The sequence below is a fragment of the Sitophilus oryzae genome, unplaced genomic scaffold, assembly GCF_002938485.1.
Source record: "Sitophilus oryzae breed Bouriz unplaced genomic scaffold, Soryzae_2.0 scaffold_2006_pilon_pilon, whole genome shotgun sequence".
NCBI classification, from domain to species: Eukaryota; Metazoa; Arthropoda; class Insecta; order Coleoptera; family Curculionidae; genus Sitophilus; species Sitophilus oryzae.
In genome coordinates this window covers 5,563,035-5,578,526 of record NW_022146732.1, presented here as the reverse complement: position 1 = coordinate 5,578,526, position 15,492 = coordinate 5,563,035, and the positions used below count along the sequence as shown (strand labels likewise).

The following is a 15,492-nucleotide window of genomic DNA, read 5'->3' as shown; positions in this document are numbered from 1 at the left end:
GCAGGGTGGGTCTGCTGATACTGGACATTAATGATGTAAATAAATTATTAGAATAGTTTTTAATGAGTGTCCATTTTCACCTTATATTATTACTCAAAATCTCTATTGTATTTCATGGTTAATTATGGCATCTTAGTTAATAAAATGTCCTAAGGGAGTTATGACTCCATTTATGGTTAACATAACCCAGATGATATAAACTTATATTAATTCAGTAAGAAATAAAAAATTGTTCAAGGGCGAGTCGGACTCGCGCACGAAGGGTTCCGTACCATTCATTATCTATACAACATTAGACACTATATTATTATAAACTTTTTTTCCGATTTAGCTGACATTTTGAATGCGCGTATAAGTAATTTAAAAAAAAATGAAGAAACACATTCCTAAAAATTGTATTAATCAATAATAAATATGTAAAAAGTAAAAATAAATATGTAAAAATAAAAAAAAACGATTAAAAAAAGTCGCCTTGACTAGGATTCGAACCTGCCTTACTACGGCTCCAACGTCGTAGCAGCGTAAAGTCCTAACGCTTTAACCACGCGGCCACCGACGACTTGAAAGATTCTATGTAGTCAAATTCTTACTTAAAAGATAATGTTTAGTGAAAGTACTTTTTTATTTATAAAAATTTATTTAATTCTGTTTTTAGTATTTGTTCTTATAACGGCAACATAGACACGTTATCTGAAAAAAATTCAACTGTCTAGCTATAACGGTTCATAAGATAGACCTTTGTGACAGACGGACGGACGGACAGCGAGGTCTTAGTAATAGGGTTCCCCACCCTCAAAAAGAAAATTCCACTTCTCCAACTCCCAGTAGATGACATACCAAGAATTTACAACTTTGAGAAACACCTCACTGTAGTATTGAGTAATAAAAAGGATTGGAAGAAAGAAACGCTTACTCAGCATATAAAAGACCATACCATCACGTGGTATACTGATGCTTCCAAAACCAAAGCAGGGACAGGGATAGGAGTATTTGGGCCGAAAACTAAATACTCCGAACCAATGGGCACCTACCCCAGTATCCTTCAGGCAGAAATTTGCGCTATCGAAAGATGCGTACAATTTATCTTAGATAGGAACTATCGAAAACCATCCTATCCAATAGTCCAAATAGCCATCCTATCCGATAGTCAAGCAGCACTTAACGCGATCAACTCAGTAACCATCAATTCGAAGTTGGTCAAAGAATGCCTAGACAACAAATTAGGCAAAGAAAATAAAGTCCTCCTATTCTGGGTGCCTGCTCACCAAGGGATAGAAGGCAATGAAAAAGCAAATGATCTAGCTAGAAAAGGAGCGAACACTCCACTAACTGGACCAGAACCGTTCTGTTTTCCAAACGGGAACCAACTGAAAGCGGAACTGAAGAATCTGGAAGACTCCATCCGTAACTTCGAATGGGTGTCCTCCAACGGTCTAAGACACTCGAAAAAGTTCCTCAGAACCTACGACCGAGAAAAATCAAAGGTTTTCCTTGATTTAAGTAAAAAACAATCTTCGGATTGTCACGGGGTTTCTAACAGGATACTGTCTCCTCAACGAACACCTCAGTAGGCTCAAAAACTGAGAAACAACGGCGAATGCAGATTTTGTGGGGAAATTGGGGAAACACCAGAACACCTTATCACTGAGTGCGCCGAGACGACGACCATTCGTGCCATGAACCTTGGTACGTCTGATGTCGAGGATGGAGTGCTGGCCTCTGTGGAGCCGTCTCAGATACTGGCTTTTGTTAAAGCCCTGAGACTGTATGATGAGGTATAACTCGTTATAACTCAAGAAAGGGGAACACACAATAGATCTATAAGCTCGCGGTGATTAACTCCCCTCCTAAACATTCTACATTCTACAATAGGGTTCCCGTTTTTACCCTTTGGGTACGGAACCCTAAAAAAAGGTCATTTAATTTGTAGCCTTAATTGACAATTTAATAGTTCACAGTTACTTTTAAGCGTGATGGCGTAGCAGTTTTTTTTTCTACGGTTTTTAACCCCGAAAGTGTTGAACCACATGCCGCCAATATAAATATGTTGAACAATATTTAAGTCTATCAAAGTTAATGGACTCTTAAATTCAAAAATTCTATGAGAAATCCTCACAATATATCCAACAAGCAGCAATAAAAAATTATTTATTAAATAACACAGAATGAAAGTTATTCTCGTTACTAAAAGCTTGTTGTTATCACAGAAAAAGTAACACAAACTTGTTCTACTAAAATACTAAGACCGTACCTCCTATTTAGCGATATGAAAAAAAATCTGTGTTAGTAATGCTGCCAAAAGCAGGCGTGAGTTAGTATAGAAATTTAAAAATATCTTTGAGGTGTATAAGATTCTTTATTATTTTTATAATTTAATAAAAAAAGAGAATACCTCAAAAACACTGTTGATTATAATAAATATAGAAAAAAATAGTAAAATTGAATCGAAAAATAAGTGAAATAAATTATAATTAACTCGAAATACTCACTTCTTTTGGCGTTGGTCTCGTAACAGCTCTTCCGCATGACGTAGCCCTTCTTATATTCCACCATTGTCAAGGGATTTGGCAGTTCCAATAAGGGATTTCCGCTTAGGTTTATAACGTCATAAACTACCTGAGCCGGGACTGGTGCGTTTTCCTGTTCCTCATCTCTGTAAATAAAAACAATAAATTCTTAAGTACACAAACATAATTCACCACAACACACCAAAACACTACTTTTAACACTATACCGGGTGTTGCTTCGTCGGACGGGACATAGGAAATCCCATGTAAATTTTAATGGGGTCAATTATTGGCTTCCCTAATTATTTTAGAGAATAATTCTATTTAAGTTTATCGAAGAGCACTAAAACCCACATTCAAAAGAATAACTTTAGATATTTTTGATTAGCCCGTTTACGAGTTATCGCCGATTTCTTTTTAAATATTCCTCCTTTGTTATGGCCCTGTATTTACTTATGAGCACCAGTCAAGCTAAAAGATAACTGTCAAATGAAGTTGTCATTTCAGAAATTTACCTATTTAGTGCTTTATTATTATTGAAAACTCACTCCTACATCGGAAATCTTAAAGATGTATTTATAAATACAAATTAATATGAATTAAAGTAAAATCAAGTAATCAATTACAAGGTTAATTATAGTATTATTACAATATTCAATAACTTATTAATTTAGGTACTATTAAATTGTTAGAACTTTAGGATTTAAGAAGAAGTTCAAATATTCCTCCATCGACTGCTAGACAATAACCCAGGCGATCATAAAATTCTCTTCTTACATTCGCTAGTTGGTAAACTGAAATTCTATTGTATTCGGCAGAAATAGTATTTTTTAACTCGTCTAGATTTGGGTAGTTTTTATCCTTGTATATCCTGTTTTTTAAATGGCCCCAGAGAAAGAAATCATTTGGCGAAATATCAGGACCTTGCTGGCCAATTTACTGTATGATTTAGGCCAATAACGTTTAGGTTAAAACTATTGTCTAAATATTCCCGAACAGCCAGGGTACTATGTGCCGGGCAGCCATCCATTTGGTACCAAACTTCCTGATTTTCCCTAGTGGCATCATGTAAAGCAGGTAAAATATGATTTTCGAGTAGTTCCAAATAATACTCTGCATTTAAATTTCGCGTAAGAAATAATGGCCCGATAATATTGTGTCCGAATATCCCTGCCCAATTATACAATCAATTATTTCTAATGGATTTCGAAATATCGATTTTTGAATCCAGAGTTCTAATAACGCGACCACTGTCAAACACCAACTCAATTCCACTTATTTTTACCAAAGTGCAAGTGTTTCTAACTTGCACTTAAAAATTTACAAGCTATAGGGAAAATTACGACTAGTTAATAAATAAACAAATAAAGATAGGAACTATATTAGTCGGCAACGCTGAACGGCACAAGCTTAATCACGTCACTAAAAGTTCATTTGGTATGATCTATACTTACAGTGCCCACTCCAACGGATGATTCTTAATGGCGTGGTAGAGCTGTTTCAGCACATCCCTAGGAAAATTCTCGCCCTCGTTCAGATCAGTGAGATTCTCGATAAATTCGCTACACGTCATCTTTCTACCGATGTTCTGCGCGTGCAAGTCGGTGTTCAGTAACATGATGGCGCATGTCAGTGTATGAACAGCATCTGGAATATACCAGAAATTATTTATTAGTCACATAGAATAATATTAAGGGTGGTCCAAATATAAGTAAAAAAGTTTGTATAAATGTGTGTCAAAAAATGCTTCGCTTCAGAGATACAGGGTGTAGAAATTTCATTTTTATTTCGATTTTTTCCAAATAATTTCTGAACAAACGTCGATATTTGGATGAAAATTGGTGTCTAGATGGTTTTTGACATGAGAAATCTGATTTTGATGTCAATATGACTCCTACTTGTAGGGGCGCCACCTCCATATTTTTTTTTATTAAACATTTTTTACTTCTTTTAGTCTGCCGAATATATTGCCTAAGTTTCACGATTGTTATTCGGACAACCCTGTATAGTCCAAGATCCTGTATGTGTCCTTTTGAAGTATCCCTCCAATCATAGATATATTACACTATGTCGCTAGTCAGGAATAGAAATTGAAGCCAAGTTTTTGAGATGGAGCTATACAAAATCCACATAAGTCGGTCCTTTTCGTCCAACAGCTTTGAACTACGCAAGCGTGAGAGGTGCTTCTCGATTAGTTGATTTATTTCATACTAACCAATAAAAGTAGTTTTCCAAGTTTCTATGTACCACGTAAATCAATTTAACGTCCGACTATTCGCGCCTTTACTTATAAATTTTAATTTAATCTCTGACATATTTAAAAAAAAACAAGAAACGGATAGATATGATGAATATCTAAAATAACAGGTTGAAATAATGCCATTACCAATAAAAAATTAATATTTTATACGTTATTAATATTTAGAGTTTAAAATAGTGCGCGGGCAGGTGACAGCGTTCAGCGATGAAGTAGACGTCAGATCGTTTTATTTGGTGCGTTGAACGAAAAGGATAGACTTATGCAAGATTGATATTCCTATTTCTTTTCTTTGGCTTCAATTTCCACTCATTGTGTAAATGCAATACTAGCAATATATATTCTTAGAATATATTTGCCTCCAATGAATAGGCTCTTGAATAAAAGTTAAAAAAACTCACCTTGCGAATTGAACGATCCAGGATTGCAATCCAAATACCTTTTGGAAAAATGAACTAAAACGCGTTCCCTCTCCTGCGTCTCGCCAGTCAGAGAGAACTGTTTGAGGAACTTTTTTAACGCCGTATCTAACGTTTCCTTTTCGAAGTTGAAATACTTTAAGTATTCTTCTGCCACAGCCCTGCTAAAGTCATTGCTGCAAAGAGAAAACAACACTATACTTGTATTACTTAGAACATGATCTTTCTAAAAATAGACATGCATTTTTTTATCTACAAATGTGTCAAATCTACTTCGAGTTTTCAATTATTTTCGGAACAGTCAATTTTAGTAAAATAGAATAGTGAAAACAGTCTTACTTTTTACTAAGATGCCTCGAGACGTCGGATTTCTTGAACCCGTCCAAACTGAACAGCCTCTTGGCCAATCGGATCGCCGAGGGCATGTCCACCGCTTTCGGCGAGTAGTGGAAACTATGTAGGCTTTCCACGTCGCTTTCGTCCTCAGAAGACAATGGCGAAGATCTTTTCTCGTCGTCTTTGTAATCGTCGTCATGGTAGTCCTGGAAACAACAGCAAGAAATTTAACTCAACACCAAACTTAAATTTGTACCATTGCGATCAAAAAAAAGTAGTACAAGAATTAGTAGTCCCAGATAGAACTCCTGGTCTATAAGGATATCGATATGCCACCGATATATGATATGATATAATTATGCCACCTAACTTTTTAGGCGTTACCATGGATTTGGTAATAATTGGTAGGTATATGTGGTGAAATAAAAGTATAAAAATTCTGATGACACTGAATTATCAGTTTGAAAGAAAATATTTTATTATAGACCAGGAGATTTTGTTGTACTACTTTTTTTTTATTGCAATGGTACACTGATTATATTACCTGCTGCGCATGAACCTCTCCCCCACCACCGCCGACGATATCGCCGTTACCCTGCAAGTGGCCCTTCTTTTCCTGGGGCCCGCGCACCTGTATGACGATCCTGTGATCGCCGCTGTGCGCAGTACCACCGTCCGAGGACTGCCTGACGAGGGTGCCGCGCAGCCTACCTCCTCCAGGTTCCGGGCCCAGCAGCGTGCTGTCGCTGTCGCTGTGGTCGCTGATCTCCATGACGCAGTCGTGGATGCCGACGCTGTCATCGTCGTCGTGGTAGTCGGGGCTCGAAATGTTCGAAATGGCTGGAAGAAATAAGAAGTTTAAATGAGAGAACAAACGAATTATTTCTTAAGAAAGTTTTCATGAACTTGTATGTAGAAGAGACTACTATCAAGGCCAAGCAGCAAGAGACGTGGCAACATCGTGAGGACTGCGCTACAGCTCGAAAACTGTGGCCAGTGGTAGATAGTAAAAATACTATACAACCAAAATAGGCAAGGTTTTTTGGAGGGACTAGCGGAAGAAAAAATAAAATTTTAATTTTAGTTAATTAATTTTAACCGCGTTTTTTGCAAAAAATAGATAAAAAATGGCACACCCGACTGCATACGTCTTGTCATCAAAGCTTTACTAGACAAGACTGATGCACACCACTGCTTCTAGTTGCATAAATTTGGCGCTAAATTTAAAAATGTGACTAAACCATGTAATTATCAATTTCGCCCCAAACTACGGTACTAGTTCTACGTCCACGAAACACTGAGACACCCTGTATAATTTATCATTTTAAATTTACCACAAAACAAATCCGATGTAGAAAGAAATGCAAATATTTACTTAATAATTAATATTAAACTTCCTGCAAATAGTTTATATCCGTGTCTAAATTGTATACCGGGTGCGTCCCAAAACTGGCTCACCCCTATAACTTTTTTATTTTATCAGATAAAAAAACGAGATTTGGTATGTTAGCATATGACATAAATTAGGATTGATTGACGTATTCAATTGTTTTCTGTAACATCCTGTTTCACCGGAAATGACTACAACTTTTGATTTTTAAATGGCATCCTCGGTATTTTTTTTACTTGATTCGATAGAAAATGACATTCTAAATAGAATAACATATCATATGTCAACTTTTGACATTTTTGCTTAAAACAAAATTGAATTTTAAATTTCAATCTAGAGTGTCATGGCTGTGTTAAAAACACTAATTTTTAATCAAGGGGCCTTGAAAAAATAGATTTGATCGTCTAATGTTATTCGGGTCTTGTCCAGGTCAGTTAAAAGATGCCCAAATCGTATTTTTAATCATATCTCAATTTTTTCATATGGACAGGAGGTGGCTCATTAGCATATTTGGAAAAATATTTTTTTTTGCGAAAAGGTCTTGAATCAAATTATCGTTATGAATCTCATGTCGCAATTTCAAATAAACCATATTCGAAAATGTCAAAAGTTGACATATGATATGTCATTCTATTCAGAGTGTCATTTTCTATCGAATAAAGAAAAAATATACGGAGGATGCCATTTAAAAATCAAAAGTTGTAGTCATTTCCGGTTAAACAGGAAGTGACAGAAAACAATTGAATACGTCAATCAATACTAATTTATGTCATATATTAATAACTTGTGTCTAGCCCTAGCTGGCAACTATTAAGCCCGACCAATCACGTTAGAGTTTTTGACAAACACAAATGAATGAACACCCTTCAAATAACCACGCTAACCAACCTGATTGGTCAAGCTTAATAGTTGACTTCTAGGGCTAGACACTTCTTATATTAATATACCAAATTTCGATTTTTTATCTGAGAAAATAAAAAAGTTATAGGGGTGAGCCACTTTTGAGACGCACCCGGTATTCAAAGTACTCGAACACAAGAATTACACTTATTTACATTAATTTTTTTCATATTTGGTTGTTATTGTTATTCAATTAACATCAAATACGGAGTTTATTTGGTCAAACAATAATAGCAAACAGACCAGTTAGCAAAACCATTAAAACTGTATAAATCATTTTTGCAAAAAAAACATTGCGACAAAAAATTATGTATCTGTCCAAGAAGTCAGGAAAATTTCGACACACGGCATCCAAAAAATGACAGAAAATTCGATTTACCTGTGATGTGAATTAAAATGACAGACAACAATTGTCATTCTCGGGTATAGTATCGTTGAACAGACTATAGAAATATATCTATTTTAATTAGCACCAAAAATATAGATGATGATTGTATGTATAAGATAAATTTGCATTGATAAATAAGTTTATAAAAAATAAACTATTATTACATCATGATTGTTATCAAAACATTCTAGAAAAATAGCAAAATAAATATCATATGATCACACAGAAGGTTATAATTTTTATATAATAAATATTGAAATATTTCTAACCTCCATTTCTCTTGACGGATGATAATCAAAGGCCAAAAATCTACTAATTCTACTACTTTCTACTAATTGAAAATTACTACCACTAATTTAGTAGTTCTTAATACATACATTGAAATTAGAGGCAAAACTTCTACGCCAATTGAAACCACTAATTTCGAGGTGGTTCAGAATGAATCTTAATAATTAATTATTCTTACCTAGTTTGTTCAAATTTTTACACATAACACGTTTAATCCAGCACAGTAAAAATAAGAAAAAGATGCAGTCAAAGTTCTAAAGACAATTCAAAAACCTAGATGATTTTTCACATTTCTTAAATTAACAAACATTAACCACCATGGACTAGAATACCACAAAAAGTGATACGAATTTTTATCAATAACGACTAATACTGTTTATTTACGACAATATCAGTGAAAATAAAGCAGTATCACAGGAAAAAAGAATCTACTATCTCTACGACACTTGGTAGATAAAAACCGACCGATCGACAACGGCAGATGCATAATTATTATTGAATAAAAAATATTTCGTAAAAGAGATTAATATTACAGCAGAAAAATTTTTCGTTTATTTATTGTTAAATCATTGATAAGGGATTTAAAGTTACTTATATGATGATTTTGTGCCTATTGAGATTTTTTAAAGCAACTGTTGTTGAGACTCCGCATTGTGAAAGTGAAATTCTTCTAGTGATGAAAAACCCAGAAGACTTTTCAAGAAATGAACGCGCCACAAAGGTAAAGGTACGCACATATACGTATCACCCTTGTATATGTATTTTTAAAGTCGATTAATCTATTTATGGACTAAGACTACGAGTACTAGAAGGCAGGACCGTTTTCTCTGTATTTTACTACAGAAAAATATTTTTTTTGTTACTCTGAATTTAGGAGCGACGAAGACCTAGTGATTTTCGCACTGCAGCTGCTGGGAACTAGTGATTTTCCCACTGCGGGGACCTAGAGATTTTCCCACTACGAAGATCTAGTGATTTTCCTACTGCGAAGAACTAGTGATTTTCCTACTGCAGGGACCTAGTGATTTTCCCACTGCGAAGACCTAGTGATTTTACCACTGCAGGGACCTAGTGATTTTCCCACTGCAGAGACCTAAAGTAAACGCCACGAATGTTTGGGAGTGATTCATCGCTTGATGAAGTTAGAATCGACACGCGCGCTATCATTTTTACATTAAAAACGTAAATTTTTACCGCAGACGTAGGTTTTTAAAGGCCCGGTCTAATCATCTACCTGCGCTCCTCCTACTTATTCTAAAATGTTAGCGTGATTGACAAAGACGATACTATATCGCGTTTCTTTGATTGATTCGTTTTTGGGCGTCAGTCCATTGGTGTGCTTGCAGTGCGACCAATGGGACATTCCATTTTATATTTATAACCAAATATATGTTTTGACAAGACTTTGACAGTTAAAACAACAGATTATATATTGATTATTATATGACTTGAAACACCACAGCACTGGAATTAAGTTTTATGTGACCTTGAACAGATTAGTTCACGTATAGTCTGTGAAACGAATAACTTTGAATTTGACAGTTCCCGCGGGCTTTTCTAGTGTTAATTTTATTAGGTTAGCAACATGCGGCCATGCTTACTCAATGCCGTCTCTAATAGAACAGCCTCGTAGCGAGATTTATGACGTCACGCTAGTTAGATACTACCGATTTATAAAAATATGTTGTAGAATACATGGAAAACATAATATTCCTCGCATTTTTGGTTTGTATTTTAAAAATGATATAGTTTACATGAAATATACATAAGATACAGTTAATAAATACAATATATATATATATATATATATATATATATATATATATATATATATATATATATATATACCTATTTATAGTAATAAATACTTTGGCAAATGAACTATGAACCATACAAATGCAGCAAATGTTTTACAATATACAAATAATGAATAGGTACATAAGATAATGGGTAAAACGTAAAATATATTTTAATTTTTGAGGTTTGAAAATCGATCTAATTTAACAAACAACATTCAATATCTGTATTCCATTCGTGATGTATTATTATTTGCATTCACAAAATTTATATGTATATTTTGCAAGTATCAATGTTCAAAAAATTATATTTGCAAATAATACAATATCATAGAAAAAAAGATGTCAGCGATGGCTATGAAATAAAGATCGCTGTCATTTTATATGTAAAATTATTCTAAAATTTTTGATTTTCTTGGGATTTAGGTTCGGGGAAAACGCTGATTAAGTTTTCATTTGGTTTTTCATTATTTTTTTTAGTTTAAAAAAAATTTTTTTAGTATAACCAAAAGTACAAGGAATAATTATGTTTCCATGTATTCTACAACATATTTATTAATCCGTACTATCTAACTAGCGTGACGTCATAAATCTCGCACCGAGGCTGTTCTATTAGAGACGACATTGGTCTGATATTTAGAAATGTCAAAAGCTGATGACATTTTACTTTGACAATTATGACATTTCGTGTTGATTTTTGCAAGAAGAGGAAGAACTGTCACCTAGTTTATTATTTTCCAGTTATATTTCACGAAAGTAAAAAGAGTTACCTATCTGATTCATTCAGGCACTCAATTTAAAGAATATCAGTAACTTTCTTGACAGAGAGATTTTATATTTGCCATGTTGGTAAAAAATAACGGTCAAAATTCAAAGTTATTCATTTTATAGACTATAGCGACCGATGAATCACTCCCAAACATTCGTGGCGTTTACTATAGTTATTTACCCACTGCGAAGACCTAGTGATTTTCCCACTGCAGGGACCTAGTAATTTTCAGAGAGGAACTAATTAAAAGACGTTCACGGGAATCTATTAAGTCGGCAGATCCGAGATATAATACAAGGCGACAACGATGGATTCGGCATTGTCTGTTGCCACAGCCGACGTAATTACCACAGAAAATTTTCGAGGATACTGTTTTTGATTTTTAGTTTGTTTTTTTGAATATTTTATGGGAACCTTTCACTTTAGGTCGCTAAAATTAAGAAATACCTTATAAAACGAAGTAGATATTCTGAATTTTTAGACAAAAACAAAAAGCTTGAAAAAAAAATCGTATTATTTGCTCCAATTGATTTGTGATATAGTTTTTTAAACTGTGATTTGAGTTTCTTTTTTATTTTTTTTATCTGCAATAAAACTTACCTATATTTTTTTAACATACGCAAACGTCTCCTTATATTTCGTACATTACAAAAATTATACAGATCATATTGTGAATAGTTGTGACTGACAACGAAACCCATTAGCGAGCAACGGGGATGTCAATGTTAGTCGGGAACTATTTTGAAGTAAAGACCTAGTTCAAGGAACTATTCATCTGGAGGAACTAGAACTAAGGAACTAGTTCCTCCCAAGGAACTAGAATTCCCACTTCTAGTTTACGTATACGTCTTTGGTCGTGCTTTGTCTACTGTCTATTGGTATAAATGTTTAACAAACAAACAGGTACGCAGATTATCCTGTGACTCTGATATTTACCTTCCGACATGCTGAAATCGAAGGTCTGCTGTTGGTGAGGTCCATTGGTGAGGGAGTAAGGTAGTCGGCGCGAGCCCGACTGGCTCGACATCACCGAGGAAGAGACGGAGGTGGGCGAGTTGGGTGAGCCAGTTTGTAGGGGGCTGCTGGACGCGGAGGTGTTGCTGTGCGACGAGCTGCTGCCGTTGGACAGCGTGTGCCCCAGCTTGTGCAGCTCCGAAACGGGCGCGTTATACGTCCAGACGATCCTAGAACAAAAAGAGGAGACAACCTTAGTCTAAGCGATGTTAGACGTTGTTAAATGCCGAATAAGATTCGGCTTTTAACGTTTTATGTAAAATTGGCTAGGTATTTTTACACAAATGAAGAAGGAAATTAAAGATAAAGGATTATACTAAATCCGTATTGTAGTTTGTAGCACATTTTTAGACTACTTCTTTATTTTTATGATTTTGATGGTCAAACTCAACAAAATATTCCTTATGTTTGGACTAGATTTTCTCGAAAATAAAGATATAATTTAAAATTCCGTTACAATACGGAAATAGATTGAAGTTTCGTGATTATTATCCAAATCATCTTCCAAAATGTCATTTTCATCAAAACCCATGTTATAGGTATATTATTTTTAAATAAAAACAAGTATAAAAAAGTGCTAAAAGCACAAAGAATAGGACAATATAACACAGAATTATAAAGTTAGATAATCTACGTTTAAAACTTAAACGCCCAAATATGACCATTTAAACATTGATTAAATAAGTATAAACAACGTTTATGTAATGGTGCAAATAAAATATTATAGTTAAGCACTGTCTAGCCTTTAAAAAAAGCTTGTTTCCTAAAATATTTTGATTGAAAGAAAATATGTAAAAGTTGGCAACGCTGTGCCGGTCTAGTATAAAGTCATTAGAGAATACTAATTGTTACCCAACGCAATGAGGTAAAGTAAAACCAAAAGGCCGCATGTTCTGTGGTTTTCTATGCATTACTATACTGCGTACTTTACTTTTAAATAATTAAAGAAACGCTAGCAACAATTTGTGTTAATGGCTGCTTTCCAAGAAGTGTAAACTAAAATAACTTCATGTTTTCTAATATTAAATCGACAAAATTGAAAGTAAATACAAATAATAATAATACATTTATATTCAAGTAACCTCGAAAAAATAATTAGGTATTTCGAGAACACTTTGAATAAATACAGTATTGTTTTCAAATACCGACAAATAATAGTATGCCTATTTGATTAATAATTAATGTTGTAACGTTTTTAGTTCGTTACATGTCTTTTTTATATATAATATATGATGTCTGGCCTATCATCACCGGATTCCCTATTGTTCAGGCCGGATAATTTAATTGGCGCACTTGGCGTAATTTTTACGTTCTCTAGTAAACAACCCTGTTATCGTTTGAAACAACCCTGTTATCGCTCTGAGGAGGCGCTGTCAACATCGCTTCTGTCAACGCTCTCTGTGCTTAACCTCACTTTGTTTTGCCGCTCTGTTGTATCCCGGCTTTTAGAAATGGTGATTATTTAAATCTTGCTGTATAATTTGAATCAGCTGCTATTTCAAACCAACAGGGTAGTGTTTTGGATGTCCCAACTTAACTTGTATTTGTAGTTTGCTGGCACGTTGGCGTCCCTTTTCTTTTGTCCTCCAGAATGTTACACGGAAGAAAGGACAGTTTCTTTGTTTATTATTGAGCCCTCGGAAGTAATTCGAGAAGGTACGGGTAGTGTCCCCATATTGCCCGAGCGTGGATGTAGCTTGAGCCCCATGCTGCTTCGTTCCCATCTATAACTTAGTTAGTAGTTACGGCTGTATCAATTCATGGTGTCCTCATTCTGGCCCCTTTTGTTGTATTGGATGGCCGAGTACAGAGATGCGAGCCCACCTCACGCTGCTACTCTTCGAAACAGGATTGCCTCAAGAACAGCTAAGTGTAGATTTAGGTTTTGGTTTTCAGTCGATTTTCAGTCTTAACTAAATAACGTACATTTTAAATATTATCGTACAGACTATATTTAGTGGTTAGATTATTAAGAACATTTATGTCGATTTAGTAGTTACAATATGATTTAGATTTTAGGTTTCATTACATTACGCCTTGTAATAGTATTACTTTTTTATATATGTTATTATTGCACTAACATCATATAAAATATATCAAATTAATTAAAGTAATGCTACATTTCATATATTCTCTTAAACTTTACATGTCTTGTATTTTATCATAGTTGTTTTCATAGATATTTAGTACAATTCTTAACATCACTTTCCTTGACATATAACCACTATAATATTATTAAAATTGTACAATGCTATTTACCATCACAGTCCATCTTGAATAAATATAGTCATTAGTTTTAAGTAATATACAACTGTGTTTTCTTTCTCTGTACATGCCTGGCGCCCAATATCTATATTTTTTTGTTTATTGTTATTGATTAGTTTTCTCTCTAGTGAAATACCTTATCCACGACTGCTCTCCGATGAAAAGCTGCCGTTCGCAGAGGTAGTTGTTTAAAAAAACGCTACAATGTATAACCAAACTTAGAAGACATGAATAATTTTCTTAAATATTATGCAAAACTTTTGACTACAGCAGCGGCGGCCATTACGGTTGATTCTCACTATACCTTCCGTTTCCATTCCATATCCGTTCCGTATTTTTTATTGTATTCACGCTATACGTAAGCTTCCGTTCCGTATCAGTTCCATACTTTTAATTATACAATTTATATAATTACGAAAGTTTTATTTTAAAAATTTGTATCTTTTGAAAAAGGTAATAGATTTAATTAAGAGGTGAAAGAATAAATAAATATCAGTAAAATGTTAACAGAGCTGGTACAAATGTAAGAACTGACAACGCTGTTTCCGATACGCTTCAATCCGTCCGCCAAAAAAAGGTATGGAAGGAAAGGATATGGCAAGGAAGGGAAATGGAAAGTATAGTGTGCACTGTCCTATTCATTTACATGATATAATATTTTATGTAAACGGAAGGGAAACGGAAGGTATAGTCTGTAAAACGAATAACTTTGAATTTGACAGTTCCCGCGGGCTTTTCTAGTGTTAATTTTATTAGGTTATCAACTTGCGGCCATGCTGACGCAATGCCGTCTCTAATAGAATAGCCTCAGAGCGAGATTTATGACGTCACGCTAGTTAGATACTACGGATTAATAAGTATGTTGTAGAATACATGGAAAACATAATTATTCCTCGTATTTTTGGTTTGTATTTTAAAAATGATATAGTTTACACGAAATATACATAATATACAGTTAATAAATAAAATATATATACCTATTTATAGTAATAAATACTTTGGCAGATAAACTATAAACCATACAAATGCAGCAAATGTTTTACAATATGGCTGAAATCGTACTCCATAGTCAATGTAGATAGTTTTTGTGTTAAGAATAATAATTTAAAAAATATATGGTCATCTTTTGACAAGTTTATATTAGTTTATTAATTGCAGTAAAC

General features: G+C 34.2%; 1 protein-coding gene across 6 annotated transcripts in view; it reads right to left on the bottom strand.

The window, feature by feature from the left end:
• Nucleotides 1-15,492, bottom strand: part of LOC115883879 (exchange factor for Arf-6) — a 140,802-nt gene that overhangs the window by 37,683 nt on the left and 87,627 nt on the right. For all 6 annotated transcript variants that reach the window (XR_004050463.1, XM_030902297.1, XM_030902300.1 and 3 more), the window contains 6 exons: nt 11,987-12,234; nt 6,064-6,359; nt 5,523-5,725; nt 5,166-5,359; nt 3,962-4,154; nt 2,490-2,653 (listed from right to left, as the gene is read on the bottom strand). Coding sequence is in view for 5 of the 6 variants with exons in the window: in XM_030902297.1 (XP_030758157.1) it covers nt 2,490-2,653; nt 3,962-4,154; nt 5,166-5,359; nt 5,523-5,725; nt 6,064-6,359; nt 11,987-12,234 (1,298 nt within the window). In the remaining variant the exon portion in view is untranslated. The remainder of the gene's footprint in view (nt 1-2,489; nt 2,654-3,961; nt 4,155-5,165; nt 5,360-5,522; nt 5,726-6,063; nt 6,360-11,986; nt 12,235-15,492) is intronic.